This window comes from Lathamus discolor, chromosome 15 (assembly GCF_037157495.1).
Source record: "Lathamus discolor isolate bLatDis1 chromosome 15, bLatDis1.hap1, whole genome shotgun sequence".
NCBI classification, from domain to species: Eukaryota; Metazoa; Chordata; class Aves; order Psittaciformes; family Psittacidae; genus Lathamus; species Lathamus discolor.
This window is the reverse complement of record NC_088898.1, coordinates 4974119-5000965: the sequence shown is the minus strand read 5'-3', so window position 1 is coordinate 5000965 and position 26847 is coordinate 4974119. Positions and strand designations below refer to the sequence as shown.

The following is a 26847-nucleotide window of genomic DNA, read 5'->3' as shown; positions in this document are numbered from 1 at the left end:
TCCTTCCAGAGCTTTAGATGAGAAGCCAGCATAAAACACTGCAACCAGGCCACAGCAGCAAATGTGCACAGAGCTGACCTTTATGGGAGGCTTTTCATTCTGCACTGTTCTGTGTGGTCCTTTGGATAGTCACTTGTTTAAATGGTGATGAGCAGAGCTTTACTTTAAAACTGACTATATAAGTTAAGCTTGGTTTTTCTGGTAAGGAGTGCTAGTTCTATGATGAAGGAAGAATATGTGTTTTTTGAATAATAATAAAAGCACCAGTCTATCACCTGCTCTGTGTATGTTTATTGTAACTTGGTTATTGTGCACATTTCTATCTCACAGTTAAAATTCTGGTCTTTTTTTATATAAAGCCAGTAGAGGTTCCTTCACAGTATGCTACCATGTATGATGTATAACCACCTTCTAGTACAGCTCTGGGGACTGAGTCGATCTTGTGATGAGACGTTCAAGAGACCCAGAACATGGTTTTCATCTGGATAGTCTCTTTGATTTGGTTGCAGTTTTTTGCATGCATTCAGCCCCTTTTCTTATCCCTGCCATACCCTGCAGTTTGGTAACTGTGGCAGTTAGTTTTATAGACAATGCTGTGTCCATATGATAAGGTGAACAGCCCTATTATGGAGATTGTCTGCTTAGAAATCTAGTTGTTTTTTCTCTTTCTGCATTATTGTTGACGTGATGTTCTTGTTCCTTTTTTGCCTCTGTTTTGCTCAGGTGGCTTCGGTGCTGCTCCAGTGTTTGGCAGCCCTCCCACTTTTGGGGGATCCCCTGGGTTCGGAGGGGTGCCAGCATTCGGTTCAGCCCTAGCCTTTTCAAGCCCTCTGGGCTCAACGGGAGGCAAAGTGTTCGGCGAGGGTACAGCAGCAGCCAGCGCCGGAGGATTTGGGTAAGCCACCAGGGTCCAGGCATGGGGAAAACAACGTTCTTGCATGCCAAAGGCTATTATGCTTAGCTACCTCTACATTAAGGTAAAGAATATGTTCTGTGATTGATTGCAAAGCTCTAAGTGTCCTTGGTTTGTTAGTTTAAAATAAAAAGGCAGAGAACGAAGACTTCATTCCCAAAGGAAATAATGTGTATGATCTCATTTCAATGCTGAAACTACTATGTTGAATCTTTAGTTTCAGAGATACAGAGGGGAAGGGATGTGAGTCATCTTGCAACTGTCTAAGGAAATGCAGGAGTATTTTCTGTGTGCACACTTAATGAGTTCAGATCTAGGCCTACAAACTATGCCTGGCAGAGAAAATAATAAACATCGTTATCTGTGGCTGTCTGGCCACCTTATCTGCTTGTGAGATTTGGGCTAGAGATACTAATGAGAATTCAGGCTGTTCTCTCACCTTTGGAGGTGGGATGAAGCGTTTGTAACAGTCTGTGCTCCCGGAGCGATTCGTGTTTATCCCACACTGATTGGTTTTGTCTGTTTCTTTACCCCTTAAGCCTGTGCTTGGCACCAGAGCAGATACACTCCTTGTTTTGTTCATTAAACACAGAATTTCAAACCTTGCAAAGCAGCTTCTGCAATAGGCAGCAAGTGCACTTCTTCAGCATTGCACCACCAGCAAGCAACTCTCCTTCATGCCCTACAGTTATATTCTGAATGAATAGACCTGACTGAAAAAAAGGAAAAACCTCCAGTGAGAAGAGGAAACTGGAATCTTAGTGTTCACATATTTCACAAGCTTTTCTCTTAGTTCCAGCAGGAACTGCCTTTATGTAAGGGGCATTAGAACATCCAGAAGTGTAACCTGTTAATTCCCCATGAGTTCAGGCAGATGCCCATCTGCCAGGGCACTCCTGAGCTATGGGAGGCTTCAGCTCAGTCCTGAACTCTGGTGCAGCAAACTGGAGAGTCCGTTTGGAAAGGGTTAAAATTGAGGCAGCTTAATTAAATCCCCACAAAGAAGGATGTAGGGATGACTTCGCTTCAACCCAAGTGATACTTTGTTGAGTTCCAGCTTGCACCTATTGTGCTGCAGGATTTTGTAGTGAAACTGGATGCATTCAGTGACAATGTTGGAAGCTTAAAGATAAAATGGGATTTGGAACAAGCAGCATGATGATGCAAACGGAGCTCTTGCATAAGCACTCTGCAGGCTCAAGAAAGATAATTCAGTGGCTTAAATTGTGGCAAGTTTTGAGACTTTCTACTCTAGCAGACTCAGTCTGATGTTTTCAGAGTTTCCTGAGGAATTGGATCCAAATCTCACCATAAAATTGTGAGCAACAGTTTAATTCTGCAGTATGAGGCAGTGTCTGTGCAGGGCACCTCCCTTCTGCCTTTCTCTTGAGGTGAAACTCTAAAAATCCCCATTCTGGAGAAGTTACTTGCCAGTACGTTTTGTGGTATTAGCTCCGAGTTGCTGAGAACACCCTGCTAACTTCAATCCATGTGATTCATTGCTGCTTCAGTTCTGAAAAATCTGCATCACTTGATAAATGACTTGGGTGTCAAAAATAGAAACCACTACACTCCTGCAAAGTCTGTAATTCCGACTGTTTGTGAGCAAATCATGTTTTGCTTGCATAAACTTACCTCAAGTGCCTCTCAATTCTGTTTTACGTAGAAGCTTACAAAAGACCTGAAAATGTGACCAAGCTAAGTTTGATTAAATTGTTACCAGGCAAGCACTGTATTTCATGTCTTTTTATGTAAAAAAAAAAAAAAAAAAAAAAAAAAAAAACCCACCAAACATGTCCATAGCCTGAGCTGTTTCTCTGCTTGTGCTGTGCTTTACCTTTTTCAACAGGCGTGTTCTTCTGGTTGCAACTGAAAGAGGCAGTTTGAACCACAAGTTTCCTTGTCACTATTTTCATCTCCACTTCCTTTCACCGGTTAGACATGATGTGTGTGTTTAGTTGCACAGTCCTGAGAAGGTGGAGCACTGTAAAAATCTCTTGTTCTAAAACACATCACTTTATCTTGCTGCTCTTTGGAAAATGAACTACAAAACCTGTTCTACCTTTCCTGAGGAAACCACATTTGTGGTTCTGAGCTGAAGTTGTCTGCATGTTATATGGGTCAAGAGCCAAACCAGAGGCACAGGGATGATTAGCAGGGCCATGAACTGCCCACTGTATCTAATGCTGTATGTGGAAGCAGTGTGTACAGTTGACAGTGTCTGGGATATGAGAGGTGATGTCCTTTACCAGGTGAATTGCTTGTCAGACTGCTACAGGAGTTATCTTTTATCTGGAGAGATACATTTTGATGTGTGTGCTGAGTTTTTCTGGGTTTTTTTTTCTTTGAAGTCTGCTAGATCTGGATGGATGGAGAGGTGCGTTAATGTGCTGTCAGTTCATATTTTAAGTCAGAAATGACAGGAGCTGTGTAAGGCACAGCCTTGCAAAGCTGGCACACTGTTTGACTCAACTGTCTGCTCAGGGGAGGGCTGGTGCTGGGGTAGTACTTGTAGCATTGTGCACTTCCAGAGCTGAATGCAAAATGTCTGTGTTTTGCCCTGTTCAAGTTAGAGAAACACTTGAAGCTTGGTTTTTGAATGTATCTCTTATGCTTCTCCCAATTCTGAATCATGAGTGGGGGCAGAGAACCGTGATGTGTACTGTGGTCTCATTAGTGTGTCATGCTGATAGCTCTACAATGCCTGGTTGGACAGAGTGGGTGGAGAAAGGAGACCAATTTCCATATGCGAAAATGCTTCTTATTTCAGTCCCCAAAAGCAATTAGGGAAGTACTCCAAGGGTGGTGGGGAGAAGTGCCAGATAGGTGCAGTTCTTCAGGGAAGCACTGGAACTGAGTGTGGTTCCAAATGGGCTGAGGAGGGAAAGGAGTTGAGAGATCTGCAGATGGTTCATGTAGGCAGCGGGTTAAGGTACCATCTGAAAGTTGGGAGTCAGGGCTCTGCTTTGTGTTCTGGCCATCAGCAGCTCATACCAATTCTGTGTTTGCTGCCCTGTTTATGAAACCCAACGATGCTGTATTTTTAAGCTTAAAGGGTGAAAACTATGCAGGGGTGAAATAATATCTTCCATTTGATGGCTGGAGTTGGTATTTCCAAGCACTTAAAAACGTACATTGTGTAAGCATGAACATATTTGTCTTTCTACCTGGTGTACATTAGGAATTGGAGCTGAACAGATGTTTGTATGTACAATAGCCTTCCCCAAAAGAGTAAATCCATTTTCAGAGCAAACAATTATCATTATTCATATCAGGTGGGTCTCTCTCTTGATGCATCATTGTTGGAGTGTGCTGTTATCATTGCAGGTGTGGGGACAAACTTCCAGTGTAAGTTAGATGATGTTTGCAAATACAGATTTTCTCTTTAAACTGCAGGTTTGGTGGTACCAGTAACAACACAGCATCGTTTGGCACACTAGCAAATCAGAACACCCCGACATTTGGCTCGCTCTCACAACAGGGAACCGGTTTTGGCACACAAAGCAGTGGATTCTCAGCTTTTGGGACAGGTGGAGGAGGTAGGAAAAGCTGAAATATAATGAACCTAACAGGCCCCATGTGTACAGCTTTCCCTGGAACGTGGGTGTGAATCCTCAGCTCCTTGTCAAAAATCTACGTGGCCCTAATCCTGCTATAGGGAAGGCACCACGTCCTGGAGAATTGTGCTGCAGGGGCGGGTATAGTGTCTTCTCAGAATTTAGCTCGTAATTCCATCACTGATGTGCTGTGTTGCATTTGAATAAATCACTCTCATCGGGTTAATGCTTTTCACCCCCTTTCATGGAGCTTTACTTTCTTCTCCAAGGGAAATATTGAGGAAATAATGACCATTCAGTACCATATGCATGGGTCTCTATGTAAGCACTTAGTGCCAAAAGAAGATGCGCTGCAAGCCTGAGCTGGAACAGCAATAGCCAGATTTTTATTTGGTGTAATTTGGTAAAGCTGCAGTGATTTATGCAGGGCTGAGAACAGAGCCTTTGGGAGATGATAAGCTCATTGGTGTCACCATTGGCTTGTATTAATCATAGAATCATAGAATAGTTAGGGTTGGAAAGGACCTCAAGATCATCCAGTTCCAGCCCCCCTGCCATGGGCAGGGACACCTCATACTAAACCATCCCACCCAAGGCTTCATCCAACCTGGCTTGAACACCGCCAGGGATGGAGCACTCACAACCTCCCTGGGCAACCCATTCCAGTGCCTCAGCACCCTAACAGGAAAGAATTTCCTCCTTAGATCCAATCTAAACTTCCCCTGTTTAAGTTTGAACCCGTTACCCCTTGTCCTGTCACTACAGTCCCTTAGGAAGAGTCCCTCCCCAGCATCCCTAAAGGCCCCCTTCAGGTACTGGAAGGCTGCTATGAGGTCTCCACGCAGCCGTCTCTTCTCCAGGCTGAACAGCCCCAACTTTCTCAGCACAAGCTCCATCTTCAGAGAGCAGCCCTCTGTTTTCATGGAGAGGTGAATAAAGCAGGGACATTGTATGCAATTACTGCTAATGAATGGACCTAGCTGATTACCAGTGAAAGCAAAGCCCTCTTAGGAGCTGAGGCAAGTCAGTTTTCTTCTAGATGGAGATTTGACTTTCATTGTTTGCCCATTGCTCTTTCCCTGGCCTAAGGCAGGAAAGAAATGCTTTTCAATCTGTGTGGGAGGGGATGTTTACTACAAATCTTACGCATTCATTTTACTTTTTACCAATTATTTTCTTACTCTTGCATTTCTTTCAGGGTTTGGGTTTGGATCAGCTAACACGTAAGTACCATTTTCTGTCCAATTCTTCATGAAAAATGCAAATAGAATCAAAATAGAATTGAAGGGTTTACAAGAGCAAGCTTTGAAAGTAGCACTAACACACGAGTTCTGGTTTCCTTTTTTTAGTGGCACCGCATAGACCTCAAAGTCCTGGCTCTCAGTGTGTGCTTTGCACTGAGGTTAATCAGTTAGATCATGCTCTTTCTTCACCTCTCAGGCACATGATGTGTGTGCTCACGCTGTGTGTGCAAATCTAATATCTACTCCATTTATCAGGGTGAAACAAGGAATTAAATAAGTACTTTTCTGGCTGAATTGAGATGATGATTTACAGTTAAAGACAGGACAAGGAGCCGAGGTTAGCTCTGTCATTCACTCTGCCACTGCCCTGCTCGGTTAGGTTTATCAGGTTTCTTAAACCTTAGTTTCCCTATCAAGCAGAGCATGTGTATCTCTCCAGAGAGAATTATGCTTATTCTAGAACCTTCCATTTAGGTATGATGTTATTATACACGAGCATCAGGTAAAAGGTGCTGGAAATACCAATGTGTTCTCATAAGCTTTTGATATTAGGGAGACCAGAAGGTTGTTTGAGAGATCTGCTGACTTAATACTCCCCAAGGGAGACTCCAGCACTCATTGCTGTGTTGTTTCTTTTCTTCTTGCTCCACAGATCTTCCTCTGGATTTAGTGGATGGAGAAGCTAGAAACATCCTGAGCCCTCCTGCAGAACTGCCATAGCTCCTGCATTCGTGAATCATCCACATGACCAATACAGTTTTTCTTTGAAATACAAGTTCTCGGACTTTTTTTCCTTGTTTTTTTTTTTTTTTATTTTGAGAAAAAGATTTTGCTTATTTTTATGTAACACTTGTTCTCACTCTATATTAAACTATTTTATCTGCCTTGGTGTTAGTTGCGTTGGAAGGCTTTATCTCCCTGCATCTAGAAGAAATAGATGTATGCTGTGATTACCAGCCCCGTAGTGGAGTTACCTTTCTGTTGTTCATACCGTGCCTAGACAAGGGAGTAGCTCAAGTCGGTTTTGTGATACAAACCAGCACGTATTTCATTGAAGAGAATGGCTGATTGTCCAAGGCTCTTCAGAAGGGGCTCAAGTTTTGCCCTGCTAATTTTAAGTATGGGATGGTCCACATGCTTCTCTCAGTGAAGTGCTAAAACTGAGTCATGTGTGAGCCAGAGGCTTAGTGGAGAAATAGGAAATTATCTGAGAAGAAACTGGCAGCGTGCAGAACACGTTCCCATGGCAGTAACATTCAGCAAAGAGGTGGGAAGGAAAAGCTCTCCTATTTTTACCTTTCTGTACATTTTACAGAGCTCAGAAAATGAAAGTCGGGTTATAGGGAAAACTTCTGGCCGTTGTATTAAAGTGTGACCTCCGTGCAGAGGCGTTAGTGACCCTGCAGCTTACGGTTTTGGCTGTTGGCTTGTGACATGTCTGAGATCGTGCTTGTTCCCTGTGGCTCTCAGCTTTAGTCAGTATCGTTTGAAACTCTCATCTGTTTATACTTGAGCATACTGAGCAAGTGGCTTAAAGAATGCCCTGAAGGCATTCTGGACAAACACTTTCTCTGTCTGATGCATCTGACCTTCACTAAACCTCTACATGATGTAAATGGGGTTTTGTTGCTCTCTGAAAAATGCTTTTGAAATAACAGCTTATGTATTAGTTGAATACATGCAGATGGGATGGGGTTTATCTTGTTGGTTCTATTAGGACTTTTTGGGGTACTTCTGCTTTTGCTATTTTCAGCAGAAACATTAAGGTTCCTTGTTAATACCACACAATTTAAGTGTCACTTTTTGGTTTGGTGGGCACGTGGTCACTTTTTGGAATTGTAAATGGTTGTTAACTGCTTGGTTTTGGGTCCAAGTGTTCTAAACCAAATACTTCTGTCAACAGTTCCTGAAGAAATTCCTTCTTTCAAGTCAACCTAAAAAGTGAGTGTTCATCCTAACTCCTGTTGTGGAAAGCATCCTTCCGATCCCTGCAATAGGGAATGACATTAGGTAGGTTCCCTTTAAAAAGCAAAACCACTGAAAGATGGGAATTACAGCGTACAAGGAAGGCTTATAGCTTTGCTATAGGCTGCAAGGCTTTTACATATGCCCTGGATTTTGAAACCCTGGCATGCTGCGTGTCGAATTGAGACAGCACCCTTGTCAAGGGGCTGTTTATAACCTCCCTTTCCCTCTAATGGAAGAGAGTGAGCACCGGAGATCCTTGGAGAAAATCTACTGCAATTTTGCTGCTTTGGCGATGGAAGAAAAAGCTGGAGATGGTTGAAGTGTGCCCTCCTGGTATGTTCTCCTTGACTCTACACTATTTCTTACGGCCTAGAGGTGATACTGCTGCTCTGCTTTCCTTCCTCTTTATAAATAGCAGTTGGCCCAAACCATTGACCTTAAATTCTTTGCATTAATCTCCCCTCGCTGTGGCATGCGACACCTCCTAGTGAGGCCGTATCAGCTGTGCTGCCCCAGATAGCTAATGAACCTCTTGCTATGGAGAAGATTGGCTTGGTAAGAATGTGATGTTGGCATGCTGGGCCATTTCATGTTTCTCTTTTGGAATGATGGGAGCAGTTGGGGGTTGTCCCTGCTGTGCTGCTTGCTACCTGTTAACTCCTTTACCCTCGGCAAGTGAAGGGCCTGTAGGGTCACTCCAGATCCTGATTGAGCACAGATTTCCTTGCAACGCTTCCAAAATCATGGCTGAAACAACCCAGCCCCCTGAACTACGTGCCCTCGAGAAGCGGGCGCTGCTCCTGGTTTCCATAGTAGCTGCTGGAGGCGCTGAGCAGTGCAGGGAGGCTGATCGTGACCACGAGCCTACAGGAATAAGCGCAAAACGCAGCAAAGTCGACTTTGAGCAAATCTGCATTTTCATCGGATGACTCAAGGGCTTGGCAAGTGAGTGTGGCTCTGGGTTGGTGGTTGCCAGAAGCTGGTGCAGGCTGTCATCTGCGTTAAGTGGCCTGGGATCTCATGGCCTCCCTCCAGGGTTTTGTGGACAGATGTCCACCGTAGAATAAAGCCACTACCACAGAAAGCCCCGGCCCAACAAAGCTGGTAAAGAAGCCAAGGACTAACTGGGCTTGGAGCCCTTGTTCTGGTGGTTTTGTTGTCCATGCTGGTTCATCCTCAAGTAACTGATAGCAATGACTACTCTAAAGGAGCTTACCCTTTTGTCTGTGCTAACGTGGTTGTGCCTTTTTCTTTTTACCCTGCTAATTCCGTATGAGAAGAAATCTTGCCAGGCTTTCATCAAAGGTGGATTCTTAATTATTTCTAATGAAAGAACACGTTTTTCCCTCCCTTGAGACCATGCCGTGGCCTGGAGGCAGCAGGAAGCCGAGTGCTATGGCAGAGCACTAATGATGATGTTAAAGGCTCAGTGGGCAGAAGAGAGCCTGAGGTGTAGAGAGGATCTCCCCAAACCCATGGAGAGACCAGGACAGGGATTTCTGCTTCTTGAGAAGGGAGGAAAGCTCCTCAAAATCTTTCTGTAAAAGGGGCAAAACGTGGCTGTGTCAGGCACAAAAAGAAATGAGAATTATTTGATCTTTTAAAGAGGTTTACTGTGTAATGCTTGGTATTCCAGAATATAGAGGTCTTGCAGAGTGCCAGTGGTCTCAGCGATACCCCTCAGTCCAGATCCATCTCCTGGGAGAGCAGGCCATTGTTTCTTTGGCTCTTCCTTGTCACAGCGCCATGGTGTGGAGAGGCAACTGAGGAAATGCCATAAAGACAAGGAGGGATTGCAGGGTTGGAGTTCATCTCATGCTGCCAGGTTATATCCCGTGTGGCCACCTCGCTGCCGGGGCAGAGCCAACCTGCACTGATGAACCCCCTGATGATGCTCTATGGGAGAAACCAGATGCGTTTGACGTGACCATCCTGCTCGGGACAGGCTTATCAGGCTCAGCAGCGAGCTGCTGGGGTGTGCTGGTGTCATTGTGGTGAGTCTTGGGCATGAGGAGGATCCCTGTGAGAGATGGGGGAGGTTGGAAAAGTGCTGCTGAATGTTCCTGGCCCTTGATCCAGCTGCTGGGAGCAGGGTGGAAAGGTGAAGGAGGCTGGTGGCATTACTTCTCCCACCCCTCGCCAGCAATCCATGTGGAGCTGCCTCCCTTTCCCCCGTCAGCCCATCTGTGTCCTTGCTGCAGCAAGCCCAGAGGCTGAAGTGACATTTTATTTATCCCTTCTTAGTTTTCATGTGTCCTGCCCTTGTGCATTGCTTCCAGCATCGCTTCCAAGGAAAAATAATCCTGCATGAGCGTGTCTGCTGGTGCCGAGGGAGTGTTTGTTCCCAGATAAATGTCGTGCTGAGGCCCAGGGGCTCAATGGGGATGAGCAGCCCTTGGTCAGCAGTGAGACCAGCACTGTTCTCCCTCTCACAGCAGCGAGACCCCAGGGTGATGCAGCCATCAAGTGAAGACCATTCCTCACAGAGGGATGAGCTTGGACGTGCGAGTATCATTTTCAACTCACTCCTGCATGGACTGTGGATTTCTGTCCCGGCTGCATGAGGACCCTGCAGTTATGCTCAGTGAGGTTACACTCCCCGTGTCCCCTGCCTCCCACCATCCCCACCTCATTTGTGATCACAAAGCTCCTTCCCCGTGTCTCTGGCTCCTGCTGCAGTCAGGACTTCTCCTCCGTGCCCTTATCACACACGGGCACACTCTGTGCTGCCAGCGCCCGTGTCTGAACTCATCCTGTTCCCGACCATGAGATAAGATGAGGTGTGGGGGCACCGCTCCTGGGAGCGCGCAGCCACGGGTGATGCTGCGGCCCTGGGCTGGGGTCCTGCCTCATCACCACATCCCCTTCCAGCAGTGGCAGGGACAGGACCCCTTGCCCCCCCCCTTCTTTTGCAGCCATTCCTGGGTCAGTGCTCCCTATAGTATAGGGGGTATGTAGTATAGTATACACATATAGTACATAGAGACTCCTCTGCAGCGCTGCCCTGCAGGCACCAGGAGCTTCAGGTGCATTGTGCTTAAGTGATGCTTCAACGGCGAAATAAGCTATTGCTCTGTATGGAGAGGGAAATAGGGGACAACCCCACAGTTATGAACCATGGCAGGCTCAGACCTGACTCTCCAGTGCTGCTCTCCTGTGTCTGGGCTTTTTGGCAGGACTCTGTCTCCAGTTTACACTGACTTACAAAGGTGTTACTAAAGGCAGCCTTGGGTACCTCGGTGCAGATTAATGAGCTGTGTTATAATTGCGTGCATGGAACACATGACACGGTATTTTTACTCTATTTTTTTCAATAGATGCCTCAAGGCTCTCCAGTGCCTTGCTAAAAATATTTGGCTTTAACACTTGAAAACATGCGAAGGAGCAGAATGAGTGCTTGCAGCTGCTGCACGTGAGCAGCTTAAGGAGACGTGAGACAGAAGAAAGAGGAAACAAAACCTGATTTACATCAGCAGAGGGAAGTCCCTGCAGAGCGCTCAGAGCGGGATGGTGAGGCCGGTTCCCTCCACTGATGGAATTGCTGCCTCTGCTTAAAACCCAGGTTAGAAAATCACGGAGCCGCAAGCGGCAAAAGGTAAAGTTTGTTTTGTAGCCCCTGCTCGCAAATGCACTGCAAGGAAGGGTTGGCGTTGGGGGTGCTTGGAGCACCAGAACGGGGCTCCAGCACAGCAGCCAAGGTCCTCCCCGTATCCTCGTCCTTCTCAGTGTCCCTGTGCACGCAGTAAGTGAGTGGGTGCTCCCGGCTTTGTCAGGGTCACCCCAAACAGCTGAGGGTTGGCTGCTGTCCTCTCCCCAGCCCTCCCTCCAGAACTAGGACATCTAAATTTAACCTGCTGCCAGCAGATGAGCGGGAGAGTTTCCACTCGGCGAAGGGATCCCGGAACCTGTCCTCTCCTCGGGCTCCATCCCCGCACATTCCCTCCCTCAAGCCGTGACCTCCTGTATGTGCCTTTCCTCCCGCTCCCCTCCTGCCCTTGGCTTTGTGTCACTGACGGAACTCCCCAGATGGGCCGTGTGGCTCTGTTTGATGCGGGCACGCACCTCGGTGCTGTGCATGGTGGCACCGGCTCTCCCCACTGCAAAGGTTGGCTGCAGCCTTGAAGGGGCACAATAGGCTTGTAGCAGGCTCCAGGCAGGACATGAGGAGAAGGCAGTGAAGGGGGGGCATGGGTGCAAGGTGCACCTCATTGGGGGTGCTCCACAGGAAAGCCCTGAGCATGGTGTGCGTCCTCCAGTCTGACCTGGCAGGAGGGTTCCAGTGTACTGGGTGGAAGCGGATGCAGCAGATAGAGCCAGTCTTTGCCCCGCTGCTCTTTGGAGAAGCCTTGATGCTGCTCATCAGAGAGCAGCAAAGCTACTGAAAGGACAAGAAACTTGGGTCTTCCTTTGGTGTGTGAGCAGGAGCCCTTGGAGGGGTTGGTCATGGCAGGGGGAGCTGGAGCATGGACCTGGAAAGTGCCAGGATTGGGCCCTGTGGATTAACAGGTCAGTACCGGAGCTGTGCTCTCCAAAAAGAATTCCAGCAGTTTCCTTTACTGCAAAGCAAATAAAACCTGAATGTGAACACTGTGGGGGGCAATGAACGATGGAATGAATACAGAGCGGTATTTCAAACCCAGTTGTGTTGTGTGGCACATTTTAACCTCTCCTTTGCCCGGGTTGGAAGGGGCAGAGCTGCTCTCTGCTACCTGGGGTCCCCATGCCTGGCTGAGGGGCTGCCTCTCTCCAGATGTGCTATTTACAGCTCAACATCTGACCGTGCTTTTGCTAAGTAAGCATCAGGAAACCCAACTGTGACAGCTCAGCTGCTGCCGCGCCACCAGCGCGGCTCCGTCCCGGTGCAGCAGCCCGGGGATGACAAACCCAGGGCGTCTGCTGTTGGTTTGCACCAGAAACCTGGTCCCGATGCGGTCTAACAGCCGAAGAGGCGCCCGTGGTAAATGGGGTGTTTATTGCTGCCTTGAAACGTGCGTGCAGAGGTGGTGGAGCTGCTGGTTCGAGAACAGCTTCCACCCAAACGACTCCAGGCAGACGCGTCTGAAAACTTCACTTTATTTCTCTGTTATAAAAGCAGGGTTTCGTTGGTTTTACATTTCTGTAAGTGTCCAGACTCGGTACATCTTGGGGTTGTTTTCACAGTATCTCTGCAAGACCAAGGACGATTCTTATTGCTGCGCCAGGCGCCGGGGCTCGGGCAGCCCTCGCCTTACCCCCTGCCGCTGGACCCAGCCTTGCTCACTGCTGCGCCGGCTCAACAGGTCTATACCCCCCCAAACATTGCTTCACTTCTCTATTGACTCTCCAAGGGGCTGCCCTGCTCTTGCCACGCTCATCTCAGCGTTAAGGGTAGGAAAGGAGAACCGTATGGCCCATGACGCTGTGGGGCTAAGGGGAGGGTGCAGGGGAGGGTCTTGGCCAGGGCTCACCCTGCTGCTTCCACCCTGGACCACCACAGGATTCTGACTGGGATGGTCAGGCTATAAAGAGCTGAGCATCACTGACGGGAGAGGTGAGGCAGAGACAAGCTCACGCACATCAGTATCCCATGGTGGTGCCCCATCGCCTTACCCGTGTATCCTTTGTGCATTCCTGGTTCTGCAAGAAGCTGCCAGAGAAGGAGCTTTATTTACCTCTTATTTACCACCGTACTCAGAGCAGGATGCCCCAGGTCCCCAGACATTGAAGTCCCCATTGGGACCCTCTCAATCCCCATTCTAACCACATGACCGTTAACCAGCCATAGCAATAGCGATGTTTATAGCACCCGCAACTTCCAGCCATTCGATCTGTCCCAGACAGGTCTGTAATGAAGCAGCATTGGAAAAACATCACTTTTAATCACAACGCATGAAATCTCAAAAGAGGCAGCATCGCTTTTCTACGCCATGTCTGGTGATGGAGGTGGAGGGGCACGTTTCAACCGAGGCACGGGATAAAGGCATTCTTTGGGAAGGGAGAAGTCCATGCAAAGCCGACCCCAACGTGAACTTTGAATTTCATATTTACTGCTTAGCTGGGTCTGTTCAGTGCAACGGAACGCGTTAGCCAGGAGGTTACTATCAAATTGCATGGATGCATCCAGTCTACCAGGTAGGGGGAAGTAGGAGGAACGAGATTTAATGCACTGGGAGACTAAGTCCGACACAGAGCTAAGTGGAAAAGGACGTAGGTGTTCCCTGAATGTGGTTTTTGGTGACTGAGAAGAAATCTTTCCTTGGAATTCCTTCGTGCAGCTTATTAAGACAACTGGGTCCGATTTCTTCGACCCGTGCTGACATCAGTGAGAACTGTAAGTACTCAGCACCCGGAGACAAAGTGAGTACCAGGCATAAATACCCCTTTCTGCTCATCCCAATGGGACTGCATCCAAGCGGTAGCCGAGATGCGAGCAAGCATTATCAGCTCTTCACCCACAGCTCACATTTTGTCCTCTTCTGCATGTATTGCCTAGGAGAAAATACAAGTCCCAGGGGGCTGTGCCAGTAGAGCTATAGTTAGTATTTGAATCTGTGTAAGAAAATGGAGTTTAATACAGAGTGACCGTGCAAGTCAAAGTCTCCCTAGCTTCATCCTGTATAGTCCCAAAGCCTAGATTTAGGCTAACTTTGGCTCATGGATTTGGGTTTGATCCAGTCCACTTGTCTGCAAGCTGCTTGTAACGCTGGACTTCCTACCTCTGGGATCTGCCCGATGCAGAGAGCAGCTCCATGACCGAGCATCTCTCAACACCAGCGCGTGGAGGAGAGCGGTCTTCCCGGGAAACGGGGGTACAGTGGTTGCAGGGACCCAGGATCCTTGTTTGCTGGTTTGAGATTGTCATGGCGGGGGGATCTGTCTTCTCGACCTGCTTTCCCCAGGCAGGTGATGTTGAACCTGGTGCCAAGTCGATGACGTGGCTTTGGAGAAGTGGGAAGGAGAACTTGCTGGTAATGTCCTGTGTGGGAGATGAGGATGGCAATAGCAGCGAATCGGTGCCTCTCCGAGGGGAGAGCCTTTAGAGCAGCGTGTGTGTGGTTGTGAGACCTGTTCAGACCAGCTCAGCAGGGCCAGGCTTGTCTCTGGCACACTGAGCTCTCTTCAGTCCTTGCTCTCGAGGCAAATTGTTAGTTAGAGAAAGAGATGTCTTCTAGGGGCAGGAGCTGCAGAGGGAAGGGGAAGTGCTCTGCCTCAGGCTGTGTGCCGGAGCAAGAGAGCAGAGCCTCCGCTTCCGTCCTGTGCCCTGTCCTCCAGATGCCACCCCTGCTGCAGGACTTCCTCTGCCTGCAAACCATGCCCTTCCCGTTCCAATGGCTCCTCCACGCCACCTTCCTCTGCAGAAGTGCCTCTGGTAACCTCTGAAGCCTTATTGAAACCTACAGGTTCCACCTCCTTCTCCAATGCACCTTCCTTACTGGAGGATCTAGACCCAGACTCAGTGCTGCCCTGCTTGCGCCTTCTCACGCGTTACCCTTTGCTACATAGATGTTTGTGCAGTAACCAGGCAGGTACAGTACCATGGTCCTGTCCGTACCCCATTCCTGATGGGTGCGTAGATCGTGCGGTCATTTGGAAGATTCTCTAACCCCAGTGTGATTTGTTGTCATGGGAAGAAGAGTTTTTCCTAGCTTCTGCTTGGAATGGGTGCCTGTTATTTTCAGATGTGGCTGCTCCTGAATTATGGATATTGCTGGGTAGACTTGGTAGATAAGATCTGCCCTCGCTTACACCCATGCATCTCCAATTACTTCAGAAGGATCCTTTTTATATCCTGCTCTTCTTACAGCGCTGTCAGTTGGATTTCATGGGAAAACTGGGCAACAGCTTCACCCACCAACAGCCAGCGCACGAGCCATTGGCTCTTGCACCCCAAGCTGGCGGATTGCGGGCTATAGCTGGCAAACATCTGTGTGTCTTAAAGCCAAACCCAGTGGGACATCAACCCCTCTTGGTGTATGTTACCTCCCAGGGCCACAACTCCAGCTGTGAGCTTGTCCCTTATGATTATGCTAACAGGAGACTGAGACCACCAAGCGTAAGCAGTGCAAGCTTCTTGCTACCTCTTCTGTGAAGCAGGGACATGGCCCGGTAGCTCCCACTCGAGAGACATCCTACAGCAGGTTTGGTATTTGCATTGCTTTGAAACTGAGATTATTTCCGCGCTCCCTTGATCCAGGTTGTGAACCCAGGAAGATTCTCGTTTTATCGTGCTTCTCCCAACTTCAGGCCCTTTTCCTTTCCCATCCATCAGCCCGCGACGCACTGACGGATCCAGTCCTTGCTCCAAAACTTTCTCCCAGAAACTCTGTAGAAAAAGGACATTCTGCCTGGTGGTGGTGGTGTTGGTTCGTTGTTTTTCAGACGTAGCTTTAAGGCAAAAGTTTGGCAATGCAAAGCAAAGTCTACATAAGGCCGCATGACTTGGATTTGCAACTCAGAACCTGATAGCTTAAATAAAGAGAACCATAATCCCTATCTTAAATAATCACCTTTTTGCTCCAGGAACTTGTTTTGTTCTCAACCAAAATGGAAAAAAAAATAAAAGGAAAAGAAAAAAAAAACCCTCTTAAAATCCCAAATAAAATGTCCTTGTTGTTCGGGGCAGTCTGGACAAGCTAATGAGACTGGAGTTCAAACAGTAACTAAAGTAGGGAAGAAAAAAAACCAGCTCTAGGGGTAGACATCAGTGTTAGTTTCTTCCCTTAGGAATCCAGTGATGAGACAGACCCCGGTCAAAGGTCTCCTCTTTAGCTTTAGCACAGTGAAATCCGTCCCAATGGGAGAAGGTAGAATGGTTGCATTTGTTGAATGAAGAAAAAGTGCATTCTTGATTTTGCTCAGATTCTACGTGTGTGTTCTAATACCTACGTGATTGTTTTGCTTTTCGGGTTTGTTGGTTCGTTTCTCTTTTTTCTCCCTTTTGGTGCCGGGACGCCAGGTTTGTATTACCGATGTTTGGGAGGTATCACCACAAGCGGCTGCCCATCCTTTGGCCTCCACATGAGTACCTGAGCATCATTGGCATTGGGTTTGACAAGGGCACTGGGTGGTATTGGCTCATTCTTGCTAAGGACCTGGGGCTGCTCTTGAGCAGAGGGCTCCTGCAGCTTGGCACGCTGCCCCAAGGGTCTGCTGGGGTTCACCTCGATGCCCAGCCTCATGCGCCATTTGATAGTCTGCAAGGTCACCATCTCGTTGGTAGCCGTGTTGGTTGCGACCAGCCACGTGGTGAAGCTTTGATCCCGGTGAATGCTTGTGAGTTTGGCCACGTTGCTCTCGCTGACGGGCACTGCCCACGTCACGCTCGGGTAGAAGTTGTCGTTCATGCTGATGTTGAACTTGGACTCCTTCTTGGTGGGACCCACGATGGTGCAGGTTTCTGTCGTGTTCCCGTACCAGGGATAGTTCACTCCATCTGAGTCGCTGATGGCCTGGATTTTACCGTCCAGTAGATCCGGAAGCTCCCAACTTGACCTGCCGTAATCAACAGCAAATTATGGATAATGCATTAATTAATTGGATTAGGAACATGCCAGGCCTCAAGGAAGGGGTTGTGAATGCATCCCCCCCTTCAGCTTTTACTGGCATTTGTGCCTTTCACACCATCCTGCTGAAAAGGCCCCATCCCTGCCATTAAAACCGCCTGCACGTTTCCAGGACTGATCATGGAAGCCTGTCCTGCTGTTAAACACCACTGAGGAGCAAGCGTCAAGCAGGGATACCTTGCAGGGACTGATGGTAGCCCGGAGTGGCTCAAACTGTGTCTGTTTAAGGCTGCAAAGGGTAAGTGCTCCAGTGATGGAGATAACGCAGTGTTGCAGGTATCTCCTTGCAGGTCCTTGGCTGGCTGAGCACAAGGACTCACCCTAGCACTGTATTCACCAGTGAGAGCAGGGCTCGGGGCTGAATTGCCTTCTCTCAACAGCACAGTATCTCCGGTGTCAGGAGGAGAGCAGGCAGGCTCAGAGCTGGCCCTGGGGTGGGGTGGCAAAAGGCCCAAGTGATTGAAGTAGGACTCAACTGGACCATAACGCTTCTCACTGCCCTGCTCTGTTCTTCCCTTTCAGTCCATGGATAAGCCGCTGTCTCTCCCCGCTGTCTGCCTGGCGCTGCCCCTGTAACCCATCCTTCTCCAGCCGTAGGAAAGACCCAGTTCAAAGGCTGCACCCCAGGCTCCGGGCTGGGGATGCTATTACAGTAATCAGAGAAACTGAGGTCAGCCAGCCTGTAAAACTGCCTGAGCCGGTCGCTGGGAGCAGGCGGAAAGGTCGGGCTTTGGAGCAAGCAAGGGAGTGAAAACTGCCTCTGTCACCTTGCAGCGCACTGCTGGGGTTGGGTTTCTGTGTTAACTTCCGATTTAATTAAGATGAGATTTGCCAATAGAAGCAAACTGCTGTAAATGCCTCAGACAAAGGGTTAGGTACATGCAGAGTGATGGCATAACCACAGAGCATGTGCCAGGTATTTTAAGGACACTCTTTTATAACGCAGGCTGGTAGACATGGCTTTGAGGTACTTCTCCTCCTTGCTTACGGATCAGCCCTCCCAGCATCCAGAGATGCTGAAGCGGTAGAAGGGGCTGTGTGGCAGCAGCTCCCAGCCTTAACCCACCATGGGGCCGGGATATGAGGCTGTATCCCAGGCCCCCCCCAAGCCCTGTGGCCCCCTACATAATGGGACATAGTTTATCTTGGGAGGGAGACCGAGGACATGTGCTCAGGCTCGGCAGAGAGGCTGTCCAAGCCTTTATTAAGCCCATTGCGGCAGCTTAAAATAGCCCTTTGGCTGAAGCAGGGGCTGAAGTGGGCGCAAGCAGGCGGGGGGCTCATGTGGGACCCAGCCAGCTCCAACCCAGCGCTGGATGAGCTGCTCCTCTGCTCCGGCCAGGGCTAATGTGCCAGTCTCACAAGGCTGTTCTCGTAATTAGTTAATGACCGTGAAGTGCCTCCGTGTTTGGAGCCATTGGATCGTTCAGCAGTTGGCTGTAAATGCCTGGCTGGAGCAGGAGGATACTGCGGGGGATTTAAAGATCTCGTTTCTCTTTTCACCCGAGCAGGGGGGGTCCTAGTCAAAAATCCCCCCTGTGCCACGGCAGGCATTGGGCAAAGGGCTGCCCTGTGCAGGAGGTGGCTGGTTTGCAGGTCGGATGTGGCCTGGGAGGTTAAGGGCAAGGCAGGACACAGGCTGTGCAGTAGGGATGCAGGGATGCTCCGAGCAGCAGGACCAGGGTTATGCAAGCGCGACATTTCCGCACAGATTTAGGGGCTGCTGTCAGCTCTGGCACCGCAGCTGCAGCAGCAAATCCTCCCCTCCCGAGCCCATGGCCAGCAGGCAGAGGGAGTCCTTTCCCTGGAAGAAAATCTGTAGTGAAGGCAGCCAAAAGGAGATCCCTGAGCAGCCCTGCCAGGACCCCCATCGCTGCAGAGACGTTGATGCGCTCTGCTCTCTAAACCAGAGTCATCCTCGCTCGCCATCCCCCATGCTCTTCAGCGAAAAGCCCTGGGGATGCAGGATGAGAGCAGCCTTCAGCAGGCAGATGAGCAGAGGTCGTGTCTCAGCCCCCACCTCCTCCCCACCGCACAGCCCGGCTCTGGAACACCATCTGGGGGCTCTTTCTCTCCCTTTCAGCAGATGGGTTAGGATTACTTTCCATTCAGTGGCCAGGACCCAGCTTGGCTGTCACCTGGGGATGAGATGTGATGATTTCCCAGAGGTTCACCCGGACAGGCATGGTGCTAAGGTGCAGCTGCAGCATCTCTGTGGGTACCACAGTGCCAAACTGCGACCTGAGATGCTGCAAGAGGCTGGTGGGTGAATGGCAAGAGAATCACGTAGAGGATGCTCTGAAACTGCAGGGCAACTAAGACCTGATGTCCCTACACATATCAGATACCCAGACCAGTAGAGAACCCCAGACTGGATTGGATTGGAAGGGACCTTAAAGCTCATCCAGTTCCAACCCCCTGCCATGGACTGGGACACCTTCCACTAGAGCAGGGTGCTGCAGGACCTTGTCAGGATTTGTCCAGGGTTTAAATGAGAGCAAGAAGTGGATCTTTGCCAGGGCATGGGGAGGTTGCTGAAGGCAGGATGCTGCCCTCAGAGCCTGCAGAAGCGCAGTGCAAAAGCAAGCATGTCAGTGAGCAGCACAGCTGCACTCAGGCTCAGAAACTCATCCTGCTTAGGAAAAGGCATTGGCAGGAATGGGGAAGAAGAAACTGGGCTGTGTTTCCTCATGGAGCACCCTGTGCTTAACTAGAGTGTGGTTAACCCTGGGGTTTCAAAACCATGAGGCTCTGTCTGCACAGCTTAGCCATGAGAAGAAAACCGCGGCCTTATGATGATCCCATGACTGGAGTGAAACCAGATGGTTGCTGCTGGTCGTGGTTGGCCCTCGCCTGCTGCTACAGCAAAGCCTGCACGCTGGCCAGGTTGGTAGCCTTTGCTTGCATAGCGTGTCCGTGTTAAACAATATGCCAACAACTGGCTTTTTGGATGATTTTGGGCAGAACGCTGTGGAATGATCTTTGGCTGCATCAGCATCTTTCTGTGGTGGTGTCGAGCCAAGAAAAGACCAGAAAGTGCCCAGTAGACACTTTGCTGACAATAGCAGGGAAGAGGCATGAAAAGAAACCAACCTATCTGGTTTCGTGGATGCACCGTGGCTGATCGGCTCCAAAATCAGTAGGTTCCGGCTTGTAATGCTGATGGGCTTGTTCCTGCCACTTCTGAAACCTTCACAGTCAGGATGGGCACCACCAGAGACTGGATGCGAACAAACCCCTATTAACAAATGGCTTTTTCCTATCAGAAGGAACTTTGAGCTACTTCTTGTGGCACAACCTTAGCCCTGCTGCTGACAGCCAAGCAGCTTTATGTAGGTTTTAGCCTCCTAGTCCTCATTCAGATACACTTCTTCCTATTCCATCACATGAAATGGAGCCCCCAGCTTACCCCAAGCCCCACAGCACAAACCGGAGCCATCACTGCAGTGGCCTGCGCAGTGACAGCAAATGCAAGCAGAGCAGCCTCCAGCCCTGTGCATCCCGCAGCGACACGGGGACATTCAGTTAACCTTTTACGACAGGCATCAGGCACTACCAGCACCGGCTCCTTAAAGCCAGCTCCTAATTAGTCACAGGCCAGACGGACTTGCATAACTTTGTGCTTTCCCACACCCTTCACCCACACCAGCTCCCTAGGCAGGAGCAGCCCATCTCGGATGCAGACTGTGCTCGGTGCAGGCACCGGTGCAGTGCGTGTGGGTGCAGTGAAAAGCGGTCTCGAGTATTTCACATCCCTGCTCCTGCCGCCCTCCCTCTCTCCCCTGCGCCTGTGCTGAAAGAAAGAGAACCTGACAGTCGGAACTGCTTGATTCTAAATTGCCCTTTCCAGCGCCTGTCTCGCCTGCTTCAGCACATCGAGAGATTCAAGCCTCGGTTACAGCAAAGAACAGGAAGGAAATTCAAGATGTTGTTCCCCTGTTGTCGGAGTCACGCTGCTGTGGTCCCTCTTCCCCCCCATCCTCCAGCTGCGTGTTCCTGCTGGTGAACCGGCAGTGATGTTTGCTGCGTGCTGGTTCAGGGAGTAACACCAGGAGAAGGCTGGCGTTAAGGGAAAGGGACAGATTGCTGCTGCTTTAGCTGGGCAGGCTCAGATCAGGCTGGACAGCCTATTTGCCTGTGTTAAACTGTCTGCATACAGCGCAGGTAAAGGCAGCAAAGCCTTTTCCTCCAAATCCCCCAAGGGTAAATTCCCACCATGAACTGACCTCCCTTTGCTTCCCAGGGAAAGGATAACCTTATTTTTCCCCCGTGGTGAATCCGGTTTTGATTGTGTTTTCCCTTCCGAGGACTGGGGGTTTATTCTCTTGACAAGTTGATTTCTCGAGTTCATTGTGCCTCTGCTGCAGGGCATAGAAGATTTAATGTCACAAGAGAGATGCCGGGTAGGTAAAGCGATGATGTAATGCTGCAAGCTGCCCCATCAGGGAGAAATATCCACCTGAAACTTCTCCAGATTCTGGGCTGATCTTATGCAAACTCCAGTTTATTTCCCTCCCTGTTTTGCATATCTCCATCTGCACCGCTTCTTGCACATCTCCATGGAGATGAAGAAACGAGGCTGGATAATGCTGTTCTGGCATCACCCAGCCACTAACACGGGTCCCACCAAGTGCTGCATGATGGGGAACCAGCACCCGGGGGAGAGATCCCAGTGGGGACCCCATCCAGCTGCTCCCACACAGGCCTCATCCTGATGCTTCCCACTGCACAGCAGCATCCTTCCCTAAGGAGCAGGGTAAAACCCTGCTCGAGGGAGCAGCAACAGCAGCCAGGAGATTGCCCCAGTTCTGCAGGGAAGTGGGGTCAGAGAGCACTTCCACATCCTCATGCTGGAGGTTTTCACATTCCCAGCAGCACCTATTGACTTACATGTAAAATAATGCCAGCGTTCACGTGTCATCTAAGCTTTAATTGTTTTCCTTTACACCTAAAACCACCGCGTTTAGCCCCAAATGGCCAGTGACACTTTAAACGTGTCTGAATTATCCCCTCTGTAACTAACATCCCTATATAGGCACCGCTCCATCTGCTCCGGTATTTCTCAGCTGTTTCTGTCCTCAACATAATGGCCAGCTTATACACAGCTAACAACTTTGGAGCATGGAAGTGACAACCCAAAGCCTGCTGTAAGCACTGATGCTACAAATGGGTTTTGATGATTTGGTGTTTCTCTGTTTGCCTGTCCCCACAGTGATCAAAGATATGTGTGTTGCAGCAGCCTCTCTCCATCATGGAAAGTTGGGACAAATACTCTGCCGGCATAAATCAATGCAGCTCTGTGGAGGTCAGTGAGATTACATTGAGTTACAGCAGCTAAAGGCTTTGCCCATCTTTCAGATAGGTTTGTGTCCTGTCCCTCTCTCTGTAAAGGTCTTCCAAGAGCATGTGTCAATGGCATTGAAAGAAGCCTTTCCTCCCAAACACCTTTATTTATAGCTTTCAGATGGTGACAGGTCTATAGAAAGAGAGTGGAGGAGCAGGCCAATTCCTGCTTGTGTTGGGTAACTCCTTTCTCTGTATCAGTTAAACATCAATGAACCTCCCAGGGAAAAATCCTTGTTTCCATGATTTCCTAGCTAATAACTCCCTGACACAGCAGCAGTGTTCAATTCTGACTACCTGTTTCCAGCACTCAGCCTGTAGATCCAACTTTTCCTTGGTCTCAAAGCATTCCAGCAAGGGAAGACTGTACTAAACCCTCATTCCAAACAGGCAAACTCAGGCGCAGGGAAATAGAAGGACACAGCAGCGCGGGCAGAACAGCTCTCTGCCCAGTCCTCCTTGTTTCAGTGGATGTGAGCTGTATTTATATAGAGTGGACTTCTCTGTTTTCCTTCGCAGCTGGTCGCTGAAGACAGGATTTCTAAATGAGCCTGAGAATTACACATGCAAATCCCATAGGCCTGGAATTGGGAACATCTGAGCAACAAATTGTCCTTGCTAAAGATGGTGTCGGAGCCAAAAAGCCTACAGATTTCGGGCCTGCTGTAAGTACTTTTAAAATCAAGCTAAGCTGGTCTGCTCCCTCGCTGAGCCTCACTGGTGGTGTCTGCCAGGCGCCAGTTTGCTTCTCAAGGCGCTTTATGCTTGAGCAGAGAGGGGACATGGGGACAAAAGGTGGGGGACGCTGTCACGGCTGCTCCTCACTTGCTCTTTGCTTTGGTCCACATCTTACAACACGTATGCACTTTATGTCTGGGATGCTGAACCCGTGTCCTTATCTGAGCTTACAGGCAGGAGGGAGGGAGGAAGGGCCAGGATGTGCGTGCAGATGTTCAGGTTGATGGCAGGGAGGCACCGCACTAAGTCAGTCTATCCTGTTCTGCAGCCCTACCCCGTGTTCCCTCAGCCCTCCTCATTGACCATCTTTTAAGCCACACAGAATGACCCTTGACGGGCTGAGCCAGCATCCCCCTGACACCGGGCACTCAGATGAGCAGATGGGAGAGTTCCTTAGGATCTGACCTTCCCGTTCTTCCTCCCTTGCCCCTTAGACTGGGCAGCACCAGCACCTCCAGCCCCCAAACCATCTGCCAGCCCCGGGCTCTGCGGTCAGGCTCATCCCCATGGCTGGACAGACAGATCTCTGCTGCACCCAGTGCTGCCAGCACCGTGCACTGCAGAACTGCTGGGCTGTGCAGGCATCTGGACATCAGGTGCTGTTGCTGCTGTAACTACGAGCCAAATCCTGCACCAGCGTTTGGTGCTCAAACTGGCGGAGCACTGGGGAGGAGATGACTTTTCTCAGTGGGGAGGTGACATTTTCATTTGACTCGTTCCTGTCTTATTCTTACTGTCTGACCAGTAACAGGGTGGTTTTCCTGTGCCAAACAGCCCCTCACTTCCCCCTATCTTATATATATATATATATCTTTCCCCTCTTACATTACCCAAACAGAGGGTAATGTGAATTCTTCACCCTGCAAAGGGTTTAACTCTCAGTGGGTTAAATCCATCTTGTTCTGTCCCTATAGGGTGCCTGCTGCCATAGGCAAGGCAAGCAGGATCCATCCCCTGATGTCAAATGTGTTCCCAAAGCTGTTGGGCCACCGAGCCCCCAGTGGTGGCCCACTGCAGCAGCAGTAGTGCCCGTTGGGGCCAGCAATGTGCCACAAGTGTCAGCCCTTGGGTTTCCCTGCGGCTTCTCAAGGAGCAGATTTACCCTGGGAGGGATGGGCAGGGATGCAGACGAGAGGAGCTGGCAGTCAGGGGGACCCCTTGTGTAAAACACGTATCAAAACAGGGCTGCCTGTGGTACCAGGGCTGATCTGGGCTTCCAGGAGCTCCAGTGCTGCTCAAAAGCTGTTGGGAAACGCAGGATTGCTTTTGGGTTCCTATCAGAACAAGTGGGTTTTGGTTATGGCTTGGGCACATTTCCATTAGACGGGAAGAACACCCACTCCTTTTAAAGGGCAGGGACAAGCTCTCCTGTATTTTAAACATAGGATAAAGTCCTGTTAAGTTTCAGAAGAGCTGGGGTTTAAAATCAAACCAACTGCATCAGAATTTTCAGCTTAATCCAGTATTTCCCCCCCAGGCCCTGGCCCTTCCCACAAGGCAAACGCACCCGCACGTGCTCGTGGAAATACTTACATTCCCTGCTCCCCGTAGTGATTGTAAAATTCCATGTGGCTGCAAGCCTGGATCCAGCCCACGATCCAGGTCTCCTTCTTGGGAATAGGGGGCACCAACACTTGTGCAGAGGCTCGGAAGTGAGGGGTCCGGTAGCGCAGGACCACGCTGGAGGACTCGTCGATGCTGGTGGGAATGGGATCGATGGAGGCTTTGACTTCAATCACTGAAATACTTTCCCGGAAAACTTTGGATTTGCAGCTAATACTCTGAATACAGCCCATGGCATACCCCGAGTACAGTCCGACGCAGCTCCTAGGGTACTCCAGCAATCCTGGGGAATATTAGGCATTGAAATTATCTGGTGCTAGATCAATTACAGATCTTCTTGGTTTGTAATCTCAAAACCGATATCCATAGGATAGAGAATTCATCACGTAAAGCCTTAATTCGAGTAGCTATCTTACAAGTACTGCTATTTTTGAGGCTAGCTGCACTTCAGAAGCAAAAAGGGCCTTTAAAACTGTTTTCCCCTTTTAATGACCCATTAAATATATCACTCAAACAGTCTTTGGGTTAAAGAAAAAAGGGCTCTTGAGTTCAATAAATAACGGTGGTGCTCTTAGCTGATATATTTAGTCCTTCCTTTCCTCAGATGCGGTCTGTCATTCGCCGTCAAACATAGAACTAGCCGGCATTTCCCTTTATTCTTTGGATGAAAAGCAGAATGTTGATAGACACATCTATATAAATAATGAAATAGTTTTTAGCCCCGGCTTGTCACAACCGGTGTGGATTTCCACTTCCTGACTTGCAGTTGTTCAGAACTTCCTTTCGCACAAAAAAATCACAATAATAAACCCGAAAGAAACGACGGGTGGAAAACGCACGAAGTAGCCAAAGCTCCGGTGGTCGGCGGCTCCTCCGCCAGCGATGCTTTGGGGGTTATTATTATTATTATTATTATTATTATTATTATTATTATTATTAATTATAATGCTCTTTCCTTAGAAATAGCCGGAGCCGCACGCACTGACCGGGGGTCCCGCTCCCGCAGCGGGGCCGCGCTCAGCACCGCGGAATCGCCGCCCGTGACATCCCGCTGCCACGCACCGGCCCGGGGGGCGCCGGCCCCGCGGCTCCCCTTCCTCCTCCTCCTCCTCCTCGGCGAGCGTCTCTCCGCAGGGGTGTCCGACCTTCCTCCTCCTCCTCCTCCTCCTCCTCCTCCCGCTGCTGCTGCCGGGCGAGCGGGCTGCGGCTCAGCCTGCGGGGCTCATGGGCTGCCCCGCACACACGCGTGGGCCCCGCGGGGCGGTCACAGCATCCCGCGGCGGCGGGAGCAGCGCCGAGCCCCGGCCGCCGCGCTCCGCACCGGGCTCCGCGCTCCGCGCTCCCTGCGCTGCGCGGAGGCGCGGTGCGGCGGGCGGAGGGGGGGGTGGGGGGGGGGGTGTAGGGGGGAGGCTCCTTCTCTCGCTCTTTTTTTCCTCCCTTCGCCTCTTTGCTAGATGCCCGGGGAGGTGAGAGGAGCAGGATCGGTGCCTCCGCCTCCTGGCTGCAGCGAGCTTCCTCTCTCGCAATACATTCATGCATACGGGGACAGCGCCGGCCCCATGCTCAGCCTCGCCGGTGGAGCTAAGGCGGGGGGGGGGGGGGGGGGTCGGGGAGGGCTCCCGCTCCGGTCGCAGCCGCAGGATCAGAAAGGCAACGGGGTCAAACTTTGCCGAAACTCGCCCGATGCTGCTCCGAGCCCCCCGGCGCTCCCCGCCGGCCGCCCGGGCTGGGACCGCCGCATGACAGCGGCCCCGAGCCCGCTCCGCTCCCTGCCCGCCCGTCCTCCCTCCTTCGCCCAGTCCCATCCCTCCCCCTGTATTTCGCTTTTAAACTGCAGCTGTTGAAGCTAAACCTCCCTTGCAAAAAGCAGCATTTCCTCCCACAGCTCCGTGGATTGTGGGTAATGTAGTTTTGGTTAGACATGTCTCCGCACCCCTTCCCTTCCCTTTTCTTTTCCCCAGTGTATTTGCTCTTGGGTT

General features: G+C 50.0%; 3 protein-coding genes across 20 annotated transcripts in view; 2 read left to right on the top strand and 1 right to left on the bottom strand.

Annotated features, from left to right (window-relative positions):
- The window catches only part of NUP214 (nucleoporin 214), a 44340-nt gene extending 37742 nt beyond the window's left edge, over nt 1-6598 (top strand). For all 7 annotated transcript variants that reach the window (XM_065695383.1, XM_065695382.1, XM_065695381.1 and 4 more), the window contains exons 33-36: nt 724-895; nt 4310-4452; nt 5669-5693; nt 6367-6598. In XM_065695383.1, the coding sequence (XP_065551455.1) occupies nt 724-895; nt 4310-4452; nt 5669-5693; nt 6367-6400 (374 nt within the window). In that variant the 3' untranslated portion in view covers nt 6401-6598. The remainder of the gene's footprint in view (nt 1-723; nt 896-4309; nt 4453-5668; nt 5694-6366) is intronic.
- A 4341-nt stretch (nt 6599-10939) lies between these two features.
- The window catches only part of PLPP7 (phospholipid phosphatase 7 (inactive)), a 33375-nt gene continuing 17467 nt past the window's right edge, over nt 10940-26847 (top strand). For 5 of the 11 annotated variants that reach the window (XR_010616110.1, XR_010616109.1, XR_010616106.1 and 2 more), the window contains exons 1-3: nt 10940-11277; nt 22437-22529; nt 23087-23232. The gene's annotated coding sequence lies outside the window, so the exon portion shown is untranslated. Of the gene's footprint in view, nt 11278-22436; nt 22530-23086; nt 25790-25828; nt 26197-26847 lie in introns of those variants that run through there. The other 6 variants (XR_010616112.1, XR_010616111.1, XR_010616108.1 and 3 more) reach the window with 6 other exon arrangements.
- Nucleotides 12740-25789, bottom strand: FAM78A (family with sequence similarity 78 member A). Of its 2 annotated transcripts, XM_065695343.1 has the most exons (3): nt 24839-25030; nt 20318-20444; nt 12740-17153 (listed from the first exon to the last, which is right to left on the bottom strand). In XM_065695343.1, the coding sequence occupies exon 3, from the start codon at nt 17003-17005 to the stop codon at nt 16625-16627; it is 381 nt and encodes a 126-aa protein (XP_065551415.1). In that variant the 5' UTR covers nt 17006-17153; nt 20318-20444; nt 24839-25030; the 3' UTR covers nt 12740-16624. The 2 variants fall into 2 exon arrangements, with proteins under 2 accessions (XP_065551415.1, XP_065551414.1); XM_065695342.1 differs by lacking the exon at nt 20318-20444 and having other exon boundaries at nt 24839-25789.